Here is a 13,865-nt window from a genome sequence, read left to right on the forward strand (position 1 = left end):
CATGAGGGGAGGGGAAATTCTGGATCGTGTTCTGGTGGTGGATTCTTAACAAACAAATTCATTATTAAATATTTGTTCAGGCGACTGAAATGGTTATTCTATGGTAGCTCCTCCATTCTGCATTACTAAATAGACAGAATAAATAGATAGAATATCACTCTCCAAAGCTGGACTTCCATTTCCAGATTTACCATAATGCACCAATCTTTAATTGTAGGTAGGCAGTAGAAGATCCTTTACAGTAATTTAGCTTCAAAGCAATTAAGTTATTAATGCTACTCTAACATAAAATTTCTCAACCATTTTCAGCTTAGCTGAAAGGAGAGGGTCAAATGTTGTCTTTGGGCACATTAATGGGAGTTACATAGACAGATGAGTGAACTTCATTTGGTATTTGAAGTTACACATTCTAATTGAAATCCAGAAGAGCTATATGTGACTCCAAAGCTGTCACCTAAAAGGTATCTCAGCTGAGGTCATAATGTATGAAACTATAATCCTCCTTAATTTTTCACCTCACCAAATTCTTACATAATACTTTTCATCCACAATGCTTCCCAAAAGACATCCATCTGGGTAGATGCTAGATCCATTTCTGAGTTTTATCCTTAAGTTACTGAAAACCTAAAAATCTAATTAGTTTTTTAAAGGATAAAAACCAGGTAACAGAGCATCATAGACCACCCTGGAGAGAGAAATACAGCAGAAAAATACTGCTAAATTGTTATAGGATTGTTGCCACAGCAACGATAGATCACAGACCAAGGGTAAAGTGACACATGGTTTGTGGGGAGAAGCAGTATTTTTACTAGATCAAGTTATATCACTGGTAAAAACTAACTAAATTGCAGGTACACGAGTTCTCCTTCAGACGACCCAAAAGCTTGTCAAAACTCTTCTAGATAACTCTTTTTATTCCATGAAGACTATTACATTTGCCTTCAAATTTGCTTTTCCTCTAATTCACAGTCAAAGTGTTAACCGATCTGTCAAAGAGTCAGCAAAGCACAGGATATTAGTTCAGAAGAAGCAGACACCTGTTCTTTCCACCAGGTTCGTGCTGTCAATACACTGCAGTAAATATTACCAGCATATTTATAAGTCTGGACAGTAGAAACAAAAATTACATAAATTTGCACTCATGTAAATTAAGGGTCCTTGCTGTCAAAGAGCAAAGCAAGCAGACTGGGTAACCCTTTCACACGAGATGACCAACAGGTGTTGAAGGTATACCTTGGAAAAGGCAGTTTCAGAGAATTGACAGTGACACATTTGCTTTTGTATCTAGATGTTTTATTTTACACAGTCATATTTTAAGCTACGGATAGGCTCTTGGTTGAACTTACAGTTGCCTCACTGCAACATTAAATATAAAAGCACATAAATTCTGTGTGATTACTTTAACCTGCCCTAGTAAACTCTGTCAAAAGTCTCAACTAAAACAATCCCAGGACTACTTCTACACACTTCTCAATTTAACAAGCAATCATGTCTTTGTTCCCCAGTGAACACAGAGCTGCATTACCCTGAGTAAAAAGCAGATCATTTCATGTATAATCTCGTCCCTAATTCACTTAGTTATGCAAGTAGCAAATCTCCTAAATCATGCCCCTCAGGAGGTCTGACTCTCTTCTGCTCATAATACTGTGCTACCTAAATTCACATAGCCAGGAGAGATTTGTATCTTCAATCGGTTGGAGAGAAATGTTTGTTGGTCCAAAACCCCCTTTCTTAAAGCTTCTGTAAAACTGAAAGATGCTCTCAAGAGTGATACCCTTGTAAGTCTGTGTACATGAGTCTGGTAATAATGATGTTATCAGTAAGACAGTGTACACAAAAATAACTCTAAATTGGGAACCTGTTTTATACTCAAGTATAAACTAACACTGACCAAACTTTGTGCCACATTATGCTCCCAAGATTAAACACAGGGAAAGTACATTAAACAGACACAGGTCTTAGAAGTTGATGTTTTGATTGTTCGAAATTTTGGATGCCTATTCAATTTCTCAAACCTTGAGACTCAACCAAGGCATATTATTAGGCACGTATGTGAACAGGAGTTCAAGCTCTTCCAGGTTGTGTTTGCATTGGAACTGTGCTAAGAACAGTTTTCTTTCATGTTTACGAGCTTCCTTCTATCCCTTTTGTAATAAATTCAATTAAAATCCTGGGTAGGACAGATGAATGAGTAGCACATCCAGCAGAAGAAAAGAAAATAAGCATTCCTCAGCCTGAGGTTGGCACTAGTAGAAACAGAATCTGACAGTCTCTTATGAACCAACAGGGATAATAACTGGATGGACAAAGTGGTGATGCAGCAAGTTCCAGCCATTAGAGAAAAACAAGAGGTGCTGTCACTTCTTCCTGCCAAATCTGTGCTGGACAGAAATGGGGGTTGAGACTTATTTGGCCAAAAAGGGAAAGCAAGAGGAGTTTTTTAACCTATTTATTATACCACTGGTTTAGCAAATAGGAGCCCTGTGATCTAGCTCCTTTGACAGTGACTGTTTCTCTCTTTTGCTCAATAACTACTTAAAATACAAACACAGTCTAAAGACCTGGCTCAGGTGCTCTCCCTGTCTCCTTCCTTTCCCAAGCAAACTCCTGTTGCTTCAACTACAGAATCATACACTCCCAGTTTTCCAGTGCAGGACCAGTGATATTTTTTTTACAGATTGCCCTAAGTTGTGACAGCAATGAACATCAGCACCAAGAAATAACTTTATTGAGTGGGCAGCCCCCAAACAAGAGGGTGCTTGACTGCCTCTGAAACTCAGAAGGAAACTGGCCATGTCTTTTACATTCCAGGGAAGTGCTCTTGGAAACGGATTATTGTTCATCAAGGGAAGAAGGCACACTGCATGGTAACACATAACGGCAGATTCTGCTGTTGCATCTTGAGTGGAAATGGAACCAGTGAGGACATTCTGAGAGCAATTACCTGAGCACCCACACTGGGGAGACACTGGTACAGGGTTCTGACTGGGCTGAGGCAAGGAAGAATTGCTAAATTTGAGGCCTTAACTAACACACAGAGATAGTTTGAGGCTCACTGGAACGTTGTACTCTGGGGAAGCTTAGGCTAACGAGGAGCGAGTCTGCTTATTTCAGCCCTCAAAAACAAAGGAGCCAGTTAAATATAGTTGATTAGAAACAATGAGGTGATGGTAGTGACTAATTCCCCCTTCACCACCTACACATCAGGAATGTATATCTCAGCCATTTGGGCCAGGCTCTTCTTTAAGGTTGATGACAAGAAAGAAGCAATACCCATGAATGATTCATCTGATCTGCTAAGGATGACTGAAAAGCACCTGTTTTTTTTTTTCTGCTGATTATAAAAGGAGCCTGTGGTGAGTTGCTCACATACAGGCATCGACATTTTGCTATATTAACACTATGCAAGTGCTTAGAATAGCACAGACCACCTATTTTAAAACAAGAAGGGTAGTGCTGCATCTTGCATAATATCCTACCACCCAGGTAAGATACTTACCAAGCCCATAGAGGATCCAGACTAGGCCATCCATGGTGACTCAAGCACTGTGCTGTCTCATGTGGGAACACAGCCCCAGCAACTAAGAGCAAGGTGCCTGAGTGGAAGTTTGAGGAAGCTTTCAGATAAAAAAAAAAGGTAGATAGGAAGGGGAACACCACATCCACATAGGATATAAACCATTTTTGTACGTCATGGGAACACTTGATGGTTTGAGAGCCTTCTGTTGGCACACACTCATTAGATAAACATTGCAGGAAACCAGGGCAGCATGTTTCCCCAGTGGGTTCAGAACTGAATCACACCAGTATTCAGAATGGATATTCAGTCTTATTTCGTCCAAAAGGAACTGAGGTCTCAAGCACAACTGCAGTGGGAAGCAATCACAGGCAGTAAATGGAAAGTGTTTGCTTCAAAACTGCACTTTTTCTCCAAATTGCTGATTTAGACTTAGACAATGAGTAGCATGCTATGATTCTATGATTCTATGTTCCAAAGGTATTAAAAGTGATATTCAAACTAAAAGACACCTGAAGTATTTTAGTTTGTTATTTCTCAAACGGAACCTGTGAAATCATGAGTTTATTGAAGCTGCTCTTGGGTGAGGTTATGTTGCACAGAAACTCAGAGCAGGCTAACTATTCCTTTAAATATATAGAGTTCTGGATTTTGCTTTAATCTAAGACTTGAGTCAGTTCTTAGGTTATCCAAACTGCTACTGTTACTTCACAAGCAACTTCCAACTGTTAAATTATTGTTTCTTAAATTATTAACAGAGAGCCCATAGAGGTGGAAAAGATAGACTTACTTTTCCAGGAGCACTCCTAAAGCATAGAACGTTATCTACGCTTCAGGCAAATGCTGGTTATCTAGGCTCTGATCCAAATCTGTGCAAGTATGTTGCCAGGAGTCCTGTAAGGCAACCATTTTCCTCAACCTAAGATGTTACAAGTAGAGAAAGTATTTCATATACAAACAAACCATTAAAGTGCAAAGATTAAAGTACACAGTTTTTACAAGATGAAAGGCAGTTTAACAGACATTATTCTAACAAGAGGTCAGCTAGGTCAGACCAGGATGTTAGATCCTGCAATCCATGAGGAATTTTAAAGAGCAAGGAACCAGACAGTACTGAAGATTACTCACTTGTATACAAATAAAGAACAACACAACTGGTTTACTTCTGTGCTGCATGGAAAGTTAATTCACATTAAAATATATATATTGTTTGGTTTGGGTTTTTTGTTTGGTTTATTTTGCATTTGGTGGTGGGTTTTTTTAAATCAGCTTACAGATAAAATTGAGAGAATCAACCAGAGACTGGAAAATCAACATTGCTGGAATTGCTATTCCAAATGAACTTCCAGATGAGGCAACATAAACATGTTCTTTAGATATCTAATAGATGCTTATGTAAATACTCTGGATCATTTTAGGGGAATTACATAAATATGAACATTCTAAATAGCAGAAAATGTGTAGATTCTTTTCGTATCCTTATTTTAGATGAGACCTTAACTCATTTCACCCTGTCAGCACATGGTAGTTAATAGCTGAGATACAGCTGAACACCTGAAAAATCTAGACAGAGCTGAGAACCTGACACAAGGAGAAATATCTAGAAACTAAGTTTATTGACATTAAAATTATAAAGGATGCTAACTGGGAAAATGAGTGATATCCTGGAACTAAGCACTGACTATGCCAAGAGTGGGGATGGGGTGCACTGGGAAGAGGAAGAATTTGTCTGTAAATTACTACAGGAATAACAGCTACTATGCTAGCAGGGAAAAACTGAGCGGTATGTGGGATGTAATCCTGAGGCACAGAAATGTACCACAACTCTCATTCAGATGCCCAAGTGAAAGAGCCTCCTTCAGCCTGTGTGCAAGGATAAGGTGTTATTCAGTCCTAGGTACATAAAGGATTATATTGCTTGCATCCCCTGTCACGTTGCAGTGAGTTTTCCCAGGATACTGCAGGAGGCCACATGCTCTCCCAAGAATGATTCTGATCCCCTCCTTGATCCACCTTACTCCCTTTCTCAGCAAGTTTTAGTTACCTCACATATGCAAACAGTGCAGTTGGGGGAAATGAGCTTCAGCCAGTCCCTCATAGGTTTCCATAGTTCCTGTTCACTTCCATGCTGATGCAGTCTCACTGTCAGCTGCAGTCAAGATGACTCAGAAGTCCTGTATGCTGTAATTACACTCCTTGTCATCACGACACACACCCTGAGTTTGGGAAGAACCTTTCATTTGCATTGCTATAGTAACTGCAACATAGCTCCCACGAGGAGGTCAGCTCAGGTTGGCAAGTCACTTGTTGCTCTTACACTTGTTCTTTCCTTAACCTCCTCCACACCCTTTTGAGCAGCAAGCCCCTTGCTATCACTGCCTACCTGCTTTTTCTTTCCTGAAAACTTCCTCTGGCTTGGTGCTGTACTTCCTGCTCACATAGATTCTTGCTGAGAAGTCAGCCTTACTCCCAACCTGCTGCTCAAAACCTCCAGTGTATTCCTGGCAAGCAAGGCCTTAGACATCTGCAGAGGAATTTAGAACCGTGCTTGAGTCCCATGAATCCCAGGTGACAGTAAGCACTATTCAGTACCACCCTGTAACCAACAAAGTCACACTTTGTTTGATATGAATTGGCATCACTTCAGTGGCTTCAGAAAAACAGCAAGCTACTGCAGGATCTGGCTCACCTTTCCATAAGTATTCTCTGATGAGGAATAGTCTGGGTAGCCAGGCAAATCCTCCTCAGTGTCTCAGAAAAACTTAGATATAAGACTTCCTATTAGATTTAACCTAAGCAGGAATTACATTAGCACATGAAGGTTATCCCCCAAGCTGCTAAATAAACAAGGAAAGAAACCTCAGCTTCAAGGTAGGACATGTTACATATGTTGAGCAGATGCTAAAAGACTTACAGATGCTAAAAATCTTACAGTGAAACAGAAGCTTGTGCTGATGAGATGCAACACTTGACTAGAGATACACAGTAAGATACAGCTCTGTCTACAGTATCAGTTAAGTGCAGTATCTACCCCACAGTCACATCAAAGCTTGGATGCCACTCTTTTCACAAACAAGCGCAGACTGTGGTCCAACTCAACCAAGCTACCAAACTTCCTGTGAGGGAACACCTGAACATAGCTGGCATCAGCACAGGACCACTTTCTGGACAAGATAGGCATAGATTTTAAATGTCATCCTCCAATACACCCAACAGATCTTCTCAACACCCAACAGAGCTTCAGTGCCCAATACCCACACCCAATATTTCTTCAGTCACGTCTTCCCAGGCACAGTGGTTCAGCTATGCCCAGGCTAGTAAACTGTACAGGCTTACAGGACATACCCAGGAACAGGTAGATACATGATTACCCACTCTGACATAGGATCACCTCCCTGGATCTGCCGGCAACCCTCCTAATGCAGTCCAAGATTTGGCTGGAAAAAGCTCATTTGCCTTTTTCCATTTTGGAAATGGCATGCTGCTGCTTCTGTCAGCTAAGAGAGATGGATCCCTTGTGACAGTAATGGGTTTGTCTCCAAGGATACTCCTTTATATAGCAGAATTAGCAAGAGGATCAGTAAGGGCACTGGGAGATGAGAAGATGAAGGTGATGCTTCCAGCTTCACCTGACTAAATGAAAAATTCCCTCCTTGACACCACAGTTCACAGTGGGCATCATGATTCTTTAACACAGTTATCTAAACAGTTTTAAATAACACAATTTAATATATTTGAAAACACATTTGCATATTTCAGACAATCTTAGGAAATGCTTCATCTTTCACAAAAGTGTCTCTCATTGGGGAAAACATACAATGACACCAATTCTGGCAATACCTGCTATTTCTAAGGCACGCATTTGCAAACCACTTTAGAAAAACCCTTCCATAGGAATACATTTTATATTTTATTACCATTGAAGCTTCTTTTACTGAAGGGATAAACTGTGTAACCTGAGATTTTCTAAAGCAATGCAAAGTTTTTAAGCTTACTATTTTACAAAGCTGTAATAACAGCTTTTTTATTTTTGTACAGATAGTTACCTTTTGGTGAAGTAAAAATCATTTTGCCCAAAACCAACGAAACACAAAGCTCAAAATTCCAAAGTTTTCTTTGTAGGAAAAGCTGGCCCAGGTATTTGGATCCTGTCAGTTACATAGCTTGGGTCCAGCTTCTTGACAAGTCTGATGATGCTACAGGGCTAATAGGATTCAGCCTTAAACATGGTACAGCAGCTCTCGCATTCCCTTTCTGTGCCAGTGATTCAGGCTGCAGTCCTGGTATTGCAAGGGTGCCTGTAACTGTCATACAGTGCAACAACTTGTGATTTCTATATTAAAATAAATTGTTTTATTCTACTGGGGAAAGAATGCCATGACCATGGAGTGGTCACTGGATGAGAGAAAACAAGAGTGAACCGTAATTTACCTTCATACTCAGTTATTGAAATTAACTGAGTGTTACATGGCTGGAGTCCAGATAATGCTCCAGGTTTATGATTGGTTCTTCTACAATTTCCACACAAGTGTTCAAATTACATTTTAACATATAAGTGTATTTAATTTCTCTCTTACAAAATACAAATAAAAATACGTTCTACTTCTGTAATTTTGTAGATCACAATTATGTTCAGTATTGTCAGACTTCCAGGAGAAAGAGAAAATCAAACTTGAACTTTTCAAAAGTGAAATCACTTATAAAAGCAAAGTGAAAAGAGGTATAACCGACATCAGGTTTTATAATCAGAAAGAGCTGAAATACAGCAACAAATTTTTATTTGTACATACTAAAGAGCAAAAAAGTAAAAAAAAACATATAAAACAAGCTTAATAGCAAAACAATCTCGAAACAGTTCTCTATTGCTCATGGATAAAACAATTTTTCCTCAAATTTTTTTAGTGCATTCCCTCTCCTTCATAAGAACCAATGCATCTTACTGTTCTAAGGCGAATTGAAAACAATCAAATCTTCCTTCAAATCAAGAACAGTTGTGAACTAGTGAATTAATACGTATTTACCTGAGGCCACTCTGAAACATAGGACATGATCAGTAATGATTAACAGCTAAGGTGCACAACCATTTTGTCATTTTTAAAGAGAAAGAGCATTTATACAGAACAGTTTTTGCTACAAGAGAGTGAAACTGTCATCAATAAAGCAACATGACAGGTGGAAACACTATGAGGATCACAAGCAGCTTACTCTTCTACTTTCTCCTCTTCAGTATTGAACAGTTCCCAACTTTCTGTAACATAAAAGAGGGAGGGTAAGGAAGAATAAATGGAAAAAATAATGATTAAAAATATTTCTTCTGTAACAGCCTATTTCATGCCAGTTTCTCTCAAATCTGTTGACTTACTTTGAAGTAGTCCTATGGTAAATACTGCAGGTGGATGCATTTCATCTAGGTCAAACAGCTTAAGCAAAACCACAAAGGTAAATATAGACTATGTATGTATCCAGTTCTGATTAACCCTGAGATAAAAATAAATGAGCCAACTCTTGCATCCTTCTTTTATATTTAGTATTAGTTATTTAGTCCTTTCTAGAGTAATTCTGTTGAATTCAATTGGTATCCACTAGTGACATGTTCAAATAAAATCAGCTTTACTGATACCTACTTGAAAGCATTGCTCAAGTACATTCATCCAAGCACTGAAAAAGTCACATCTGCAATGGTAAACAGAATCACCATTCATAAATTCCATGGAGGAAAGCAAGGTCAAAGCTAAAGGGGCTGTCCTTTACTATGTGCTGGCCTCAAGAAACAAAGCCATGGTATGTCTGGAGGTGGGAAGAATCTGGGCAAGAGCAAATAGGAACATTGTGACTACTTATTTTTTGGTCACTCTGTGACATGCATCATTACTATATCTGCATGCACTAGGTCAGGAAAACATTTAACATTCTGCTCTTCACTCTTATGATTTCGAGATGTATTATTATCTTTAACGTGGTACATGAGAAAAAGAAATAAATTAAAAATACAGAAGAAAACCATACTGCAGCTGAAGACTCCAATTTCTCACATCTCATGCCAGTATTTTGATCAGGAGACAATCAGGCAGAAATGCATCATTCATATGCAGACTTAAACATCTGTTTGGCACAGCTGCTTAGTGACTACACCATGTGAGAGGAATGAAATCAGAGGGAAAAGTTGTGTCCTGCTTACAGAAGTGCTCAGAAACACAGAAAAGCATGAATGCACACATGTAACAGAGTACCACAGCAGGTACAATGGAGTACCACACACAGGTACAGTGAACCTGTGTAGGGAAAATAAAGACTAAGATCTGAAAGGAAATCTATAGTCACCATGTCTACAGGTGAAAAAAACCAGCCAATCCAATATTGCTTTCACAAAGCCTATGGCAAACAAAGCTATGATTTGATAAAACTGGTTTGTATCTGTCCCTCTGCAGATTAAATCCAAGTATTAACCTTGGATGTCTTCAATGTATCAATGCATCAGATGAAATTACAAGCAAATATTAATGCAGAAAGTTATGCCAACATAGTGTACTCAAAGTGATCCAAACCTGAAAACTGAAATGACAAAAAAAAACAACCCTCACATTATTTTAAAGTGTATTTTCATTGTATTGTCAAACACTAACACAGCTTAACTTTGTACAGCATCCTACATACAAGCTGTACCCAAAACACTTAGCAGACTTTAATATCACAATTGCAGAGTTAAGCAGCAGAAGAAGAAAAATGTGCTGCAGGCAAGGAAGAAAACATAAGCTCTCAGATGGGACTTGAAACAAAAGGGAGGATCAAGATAACTGTGTCTCGTGTTTTAAGTCTAGAAGAAATACATGTCACAGAACAATATGACAACGATTCAGCTTACCTCAACAGCATCATCCATTTCTGTGCTGTCATACAATCATTTCAGCTTTTTCTGAATTAGGAAACTCTTTTTCTAGAGAGCTGTCATCACTGAGGTCACTGTAGCTGTCACTGTTAAAAGCAATACACAGGTCAGAAGGATCTAAACCGAATATTTCATTTCAAACCCTCCAACCCAAACGATGCATATAACCAACACTTTCCTCAAATGCAGTCCATTTCCACAAACCTACTTTAAGTTCATGCTCAATTTTGGTATTTAGAATGCCTTCCTCTACAGCAATGGGCTTAAGTTTGGAGTCTAAGACCTGATGAGAAAAAGTATTTTATCTGAGAAACAGTATGTGCAATTTCTTTTCGCTTGGCCCCTGTGCATTCATTCTACAGTTTGCTGGTGTTTTGTGTCTATGAGCATGATTAACAACATGGAGAATATTCAGAGCAAGACTAAAAGGAATTTCTCCTTTGTGATACAGAAAATCATTGTTTGACCAAAGAAAAAGTTAAGACAACTTTATTTATTCAGAATGCTTCCATTTATACTTGAATTACCATTCTTGCTCTTCCAATCAGAATATAAATAAATTTTATTGCTCCAAGCAATGCCCTGACAGCTTTTTATCCTGAAGTTTTATCCCCTTTTGCTGTTTCATGAGAGAAATAGACTGGTTTTCACAGAACAAACTGCCATGCAATTAATTGCTTTGTAAGTGGCCAGAACAAGGAAACAGTGCAGAACAGGAATCACAGCAGTGACTGAAAGAAAGAAGTGCCAACAATCCAGTCAGCTGTGATGTCTACTGGATCTCCAGGTTTATCTTAACTCTAAGTGCACCTCTTCAGAAAAGCCTCGAGCCTCAGCCTCTCCCTACTACACTTTCTTTCTACAATCTTTTTTCCAGATACTTGAATTTCCCAAGATCAGAAGCCAGCAAAGGAAGCCTGGGGAACTGACAAGTACCTTTGAGCAGCAGTAATTCTGGTCAGTATTGCAGTACTGCAGAGCACAGGGTATTGTTAAAACAGTACAGGTGGGGATCTCAGGCCTCATTTGTGTGGGTATACCCATGTCAGCCTCAGTACTAACTCTACTCCAGACATTGCACAGACACCTTCACTCTTCAGCTAACAGGATGTCAGTTATGTCATTCTCCCCACCTCTGGGAATGATCTACTGAGACATCAAGCCCATTAATCAGCCCATGACAAACCTCAACACAGCACCATCAGTTGATCTACAGTGACTGCCTGCTGTGTAATGTTTCAAGGGGAACTATGTAACCCCACAGCTGGAAATCTTTGATCTAAACAGCAAAGTGGAACAGTGAACACACTGCACTTAGCTATATTAATGCTTGTTACTGGGCACTGATGAAGCCTGAAGTTTGTAGCGTGAATTTCGTGTTCTCTTCTTTAAAAAAAATAAATATATAAAAATAAAATAAAATCAAAGATTAGGTAAAACCTAAAAACCATTTTAATAGAGTGGGACAGCAGGTATGGCACCAACAGTCATCTCATTTAATTTCTACCTCTGACTGTTAGGGAAGCTTCCCACAGTTACATCACATCACTGTACCCTATTCCATACAAGACAACATAGAAATTCCAACTGTTCTAACAGTAAGACTTTTCCTACAGCACTCTGCCCTTTCTTGTCATGACACACATGTTGTTGATGCAGTTCTTACAAAGAGTGTGTTTTATCAGGCTAGAGAGAAATGCTCAACCTGATAATTTCACCAGCAGGCAGGCAATTACACAGTTCAAGTGAGGAAAGTGTTAACAGTATGATTAAGCATGCCAGATGCACACAGACAAACACAACAGCACCAACATTGTACTTACTTCTTTCTGAAAGTACCCATGGAAACATGGAATAAAAATTCATTATTATTAAAACAGTTTTGCATTTTCACATCACAGCAAAAGAGAAAAATTGTCCACAGAACAGAGGGTAGAACAGTGACTGCAGAGAGCTGCATAATCTTATTATACCTCTGGTTTAAGCCCAAAATCTTCACACAATTTGGGGTTTTTTAGTTGGTTTTGCTGCCCTGTGGCAGTCACAGCCTAAACACATATGCCAGAGCTCCGTACAGAACATAGTATGAGAGACAGATGCTTAAGGAAAATTGCTCAAGGACCAATGAGGTAAGTGGAGAACTTCCCAGCTTCACCTCCTAAAGACAGGCACTGATCCTCACCCAGCACTCTCATCACAGGTCCTGTCCCACCAAATGCCATAGGTTTTAGAGGCATTTGCAAATAGAAGCAGTCACACAATGCTGGATGCTTCCATCATTTCATTGACTTAACCACCTCAGCTTCTCAGGCCTGTTTCCAGTTTGGCAAAGCTGAGGGTCACTTGGGTTAGCCACTAGTACAGAGGCTAAAACATTTACTTGGCCAAGGACAATTTTGTTACTGTTACCACACTGCCCAATTCACTACAAGATTTGACTCCATATGACAGAGAAAGAATCCTGTCATCATGCTTTTGACTTTTGCAGTAGCACCTCACAGTCTCCGCGACTTTACAGCTGTCCTGTAGGGTGTAAGCCAGCTTCCTCTCTAACAGGTAGGCCACAGTGGCAAGAAAGGTAGGGGAAATACCCAGGTAAGGATCAGCTCTTGAGCTTCAAACTCAGGTAACTGTCAGTCTCACAGTTTCAGCTGCTTGAATAGTATCTCTAAGTATCCCCAGAAACTGTGGTTATCATATTAAGAGCAATTTTAGATCTGAGACAACCTGAGCTCCTTCAAAAATCATGCTGCCAGTGGACTTCAAAGCAAACAGGTACTCATGAATCTCAGCATAGCTGCACTTGTATGTTACAGCTGCAAACCAGTGCTGATGTCCAGTTTATAAGATTTACTGTATGAGCTGTATTCAGATGATGAGTCATCTGAAGAAAAACTCTGTGTGGCACTAACCACAAATGAGTCATCATCTCTCTTTGGAATAAATAAAAAGTGAATAAAAAGTACCTCCATCTAAATTACAGTTTAATATCCAAATGGATATTAAACTCAAAAACTAAATGGATATTTTGTGCTTACAGCTGGTATTATGTAACCTTACTTAAATGTGCTGATTATGAATGTGGTGGTGGGAAACCAAATAAGCCCAGCTTTTCCTTCATGACAGTCTTTTCCATGCACAGCCCTGAACTGACAAAAAAAAAAAAATCAAAAGGCTTACATTTCCTTCAGCAAGGTTTTACTCACTTTGTGTACAAATTATCTAGTCATTATCTTGGGCAGGAACCTGACACCCACTTCTTGTTAGTAACAATTCTTGTAATACTCGAATCCCAGCAAAAAGGAGCTAGTAAGCATATCTAAGGTGTCCACAGCAGGTTTGTTTTTTTTTTTTCTTTTTTTTCATGGGCTCTGGGGTATAAAGATATGGCCAAGAGAAAAACAAAACTCAGATGCAGTGTCACTGCATCTAGTCAGTCACTTCAGTCTTCAAGATGAAGAA

At 39.2% G+C, this 13,865-nt stretch overlaps 1 protein-coding gene across 6 annotated transcripts in view; it reads right to left on the reverse strand.

The window, feature by feature from the left end:
- Positions 1-7,298: 7,298 nt before the first annotated feature.
- CTPS2 (CTP synthase 2) overlaps positions 7,299-13,865 on the reverse strand; it is a 67,543-nt gene continuing 60,976 nt past the window's right edge. For 5 of the 6 annotated variants that reach the window (XM_031051026.2, XM_034074317.1, XM_031051029.2 and 2 more), the window contains exons 18-19: positions 10,380-10,489; positions 7,299-8,765 (exon numbers count right to left, since the gene is read on the reverse strand). In XM_031051026.2, coding sequence (XP_030906886.1) covers positions 10,408-10,489 — 82 coding nt within the window. In that variant the 3' untranslated portion in view covers positions 7,299-8,765; positions 10,380-10,407. Of the gene's footprint in view, positions 8,766-9,015; positions 9,191-10,379; positions 10,490-13,865 lie in introns of those variants that run through there. The other variant, XM_031051028.2, reaches the window with a different exon arrangement.

The sequence above is a fragment of the Melopsittacus undulatus genome, chromosome 2 (genome assembly GCF_012275295.1).
Source record: "Melopsittacus undulatus isolate bMelUnd1 chromosome 2, bMelUnd1.mat.Z, whole genome shotgun sequence".
Lineage (NCBI taxonomy): Eukaryota > Metazoa > Chordata > Aves > Psittaciformes > Psittaculidae > Melopsittacus > Melopsittacus undulatus.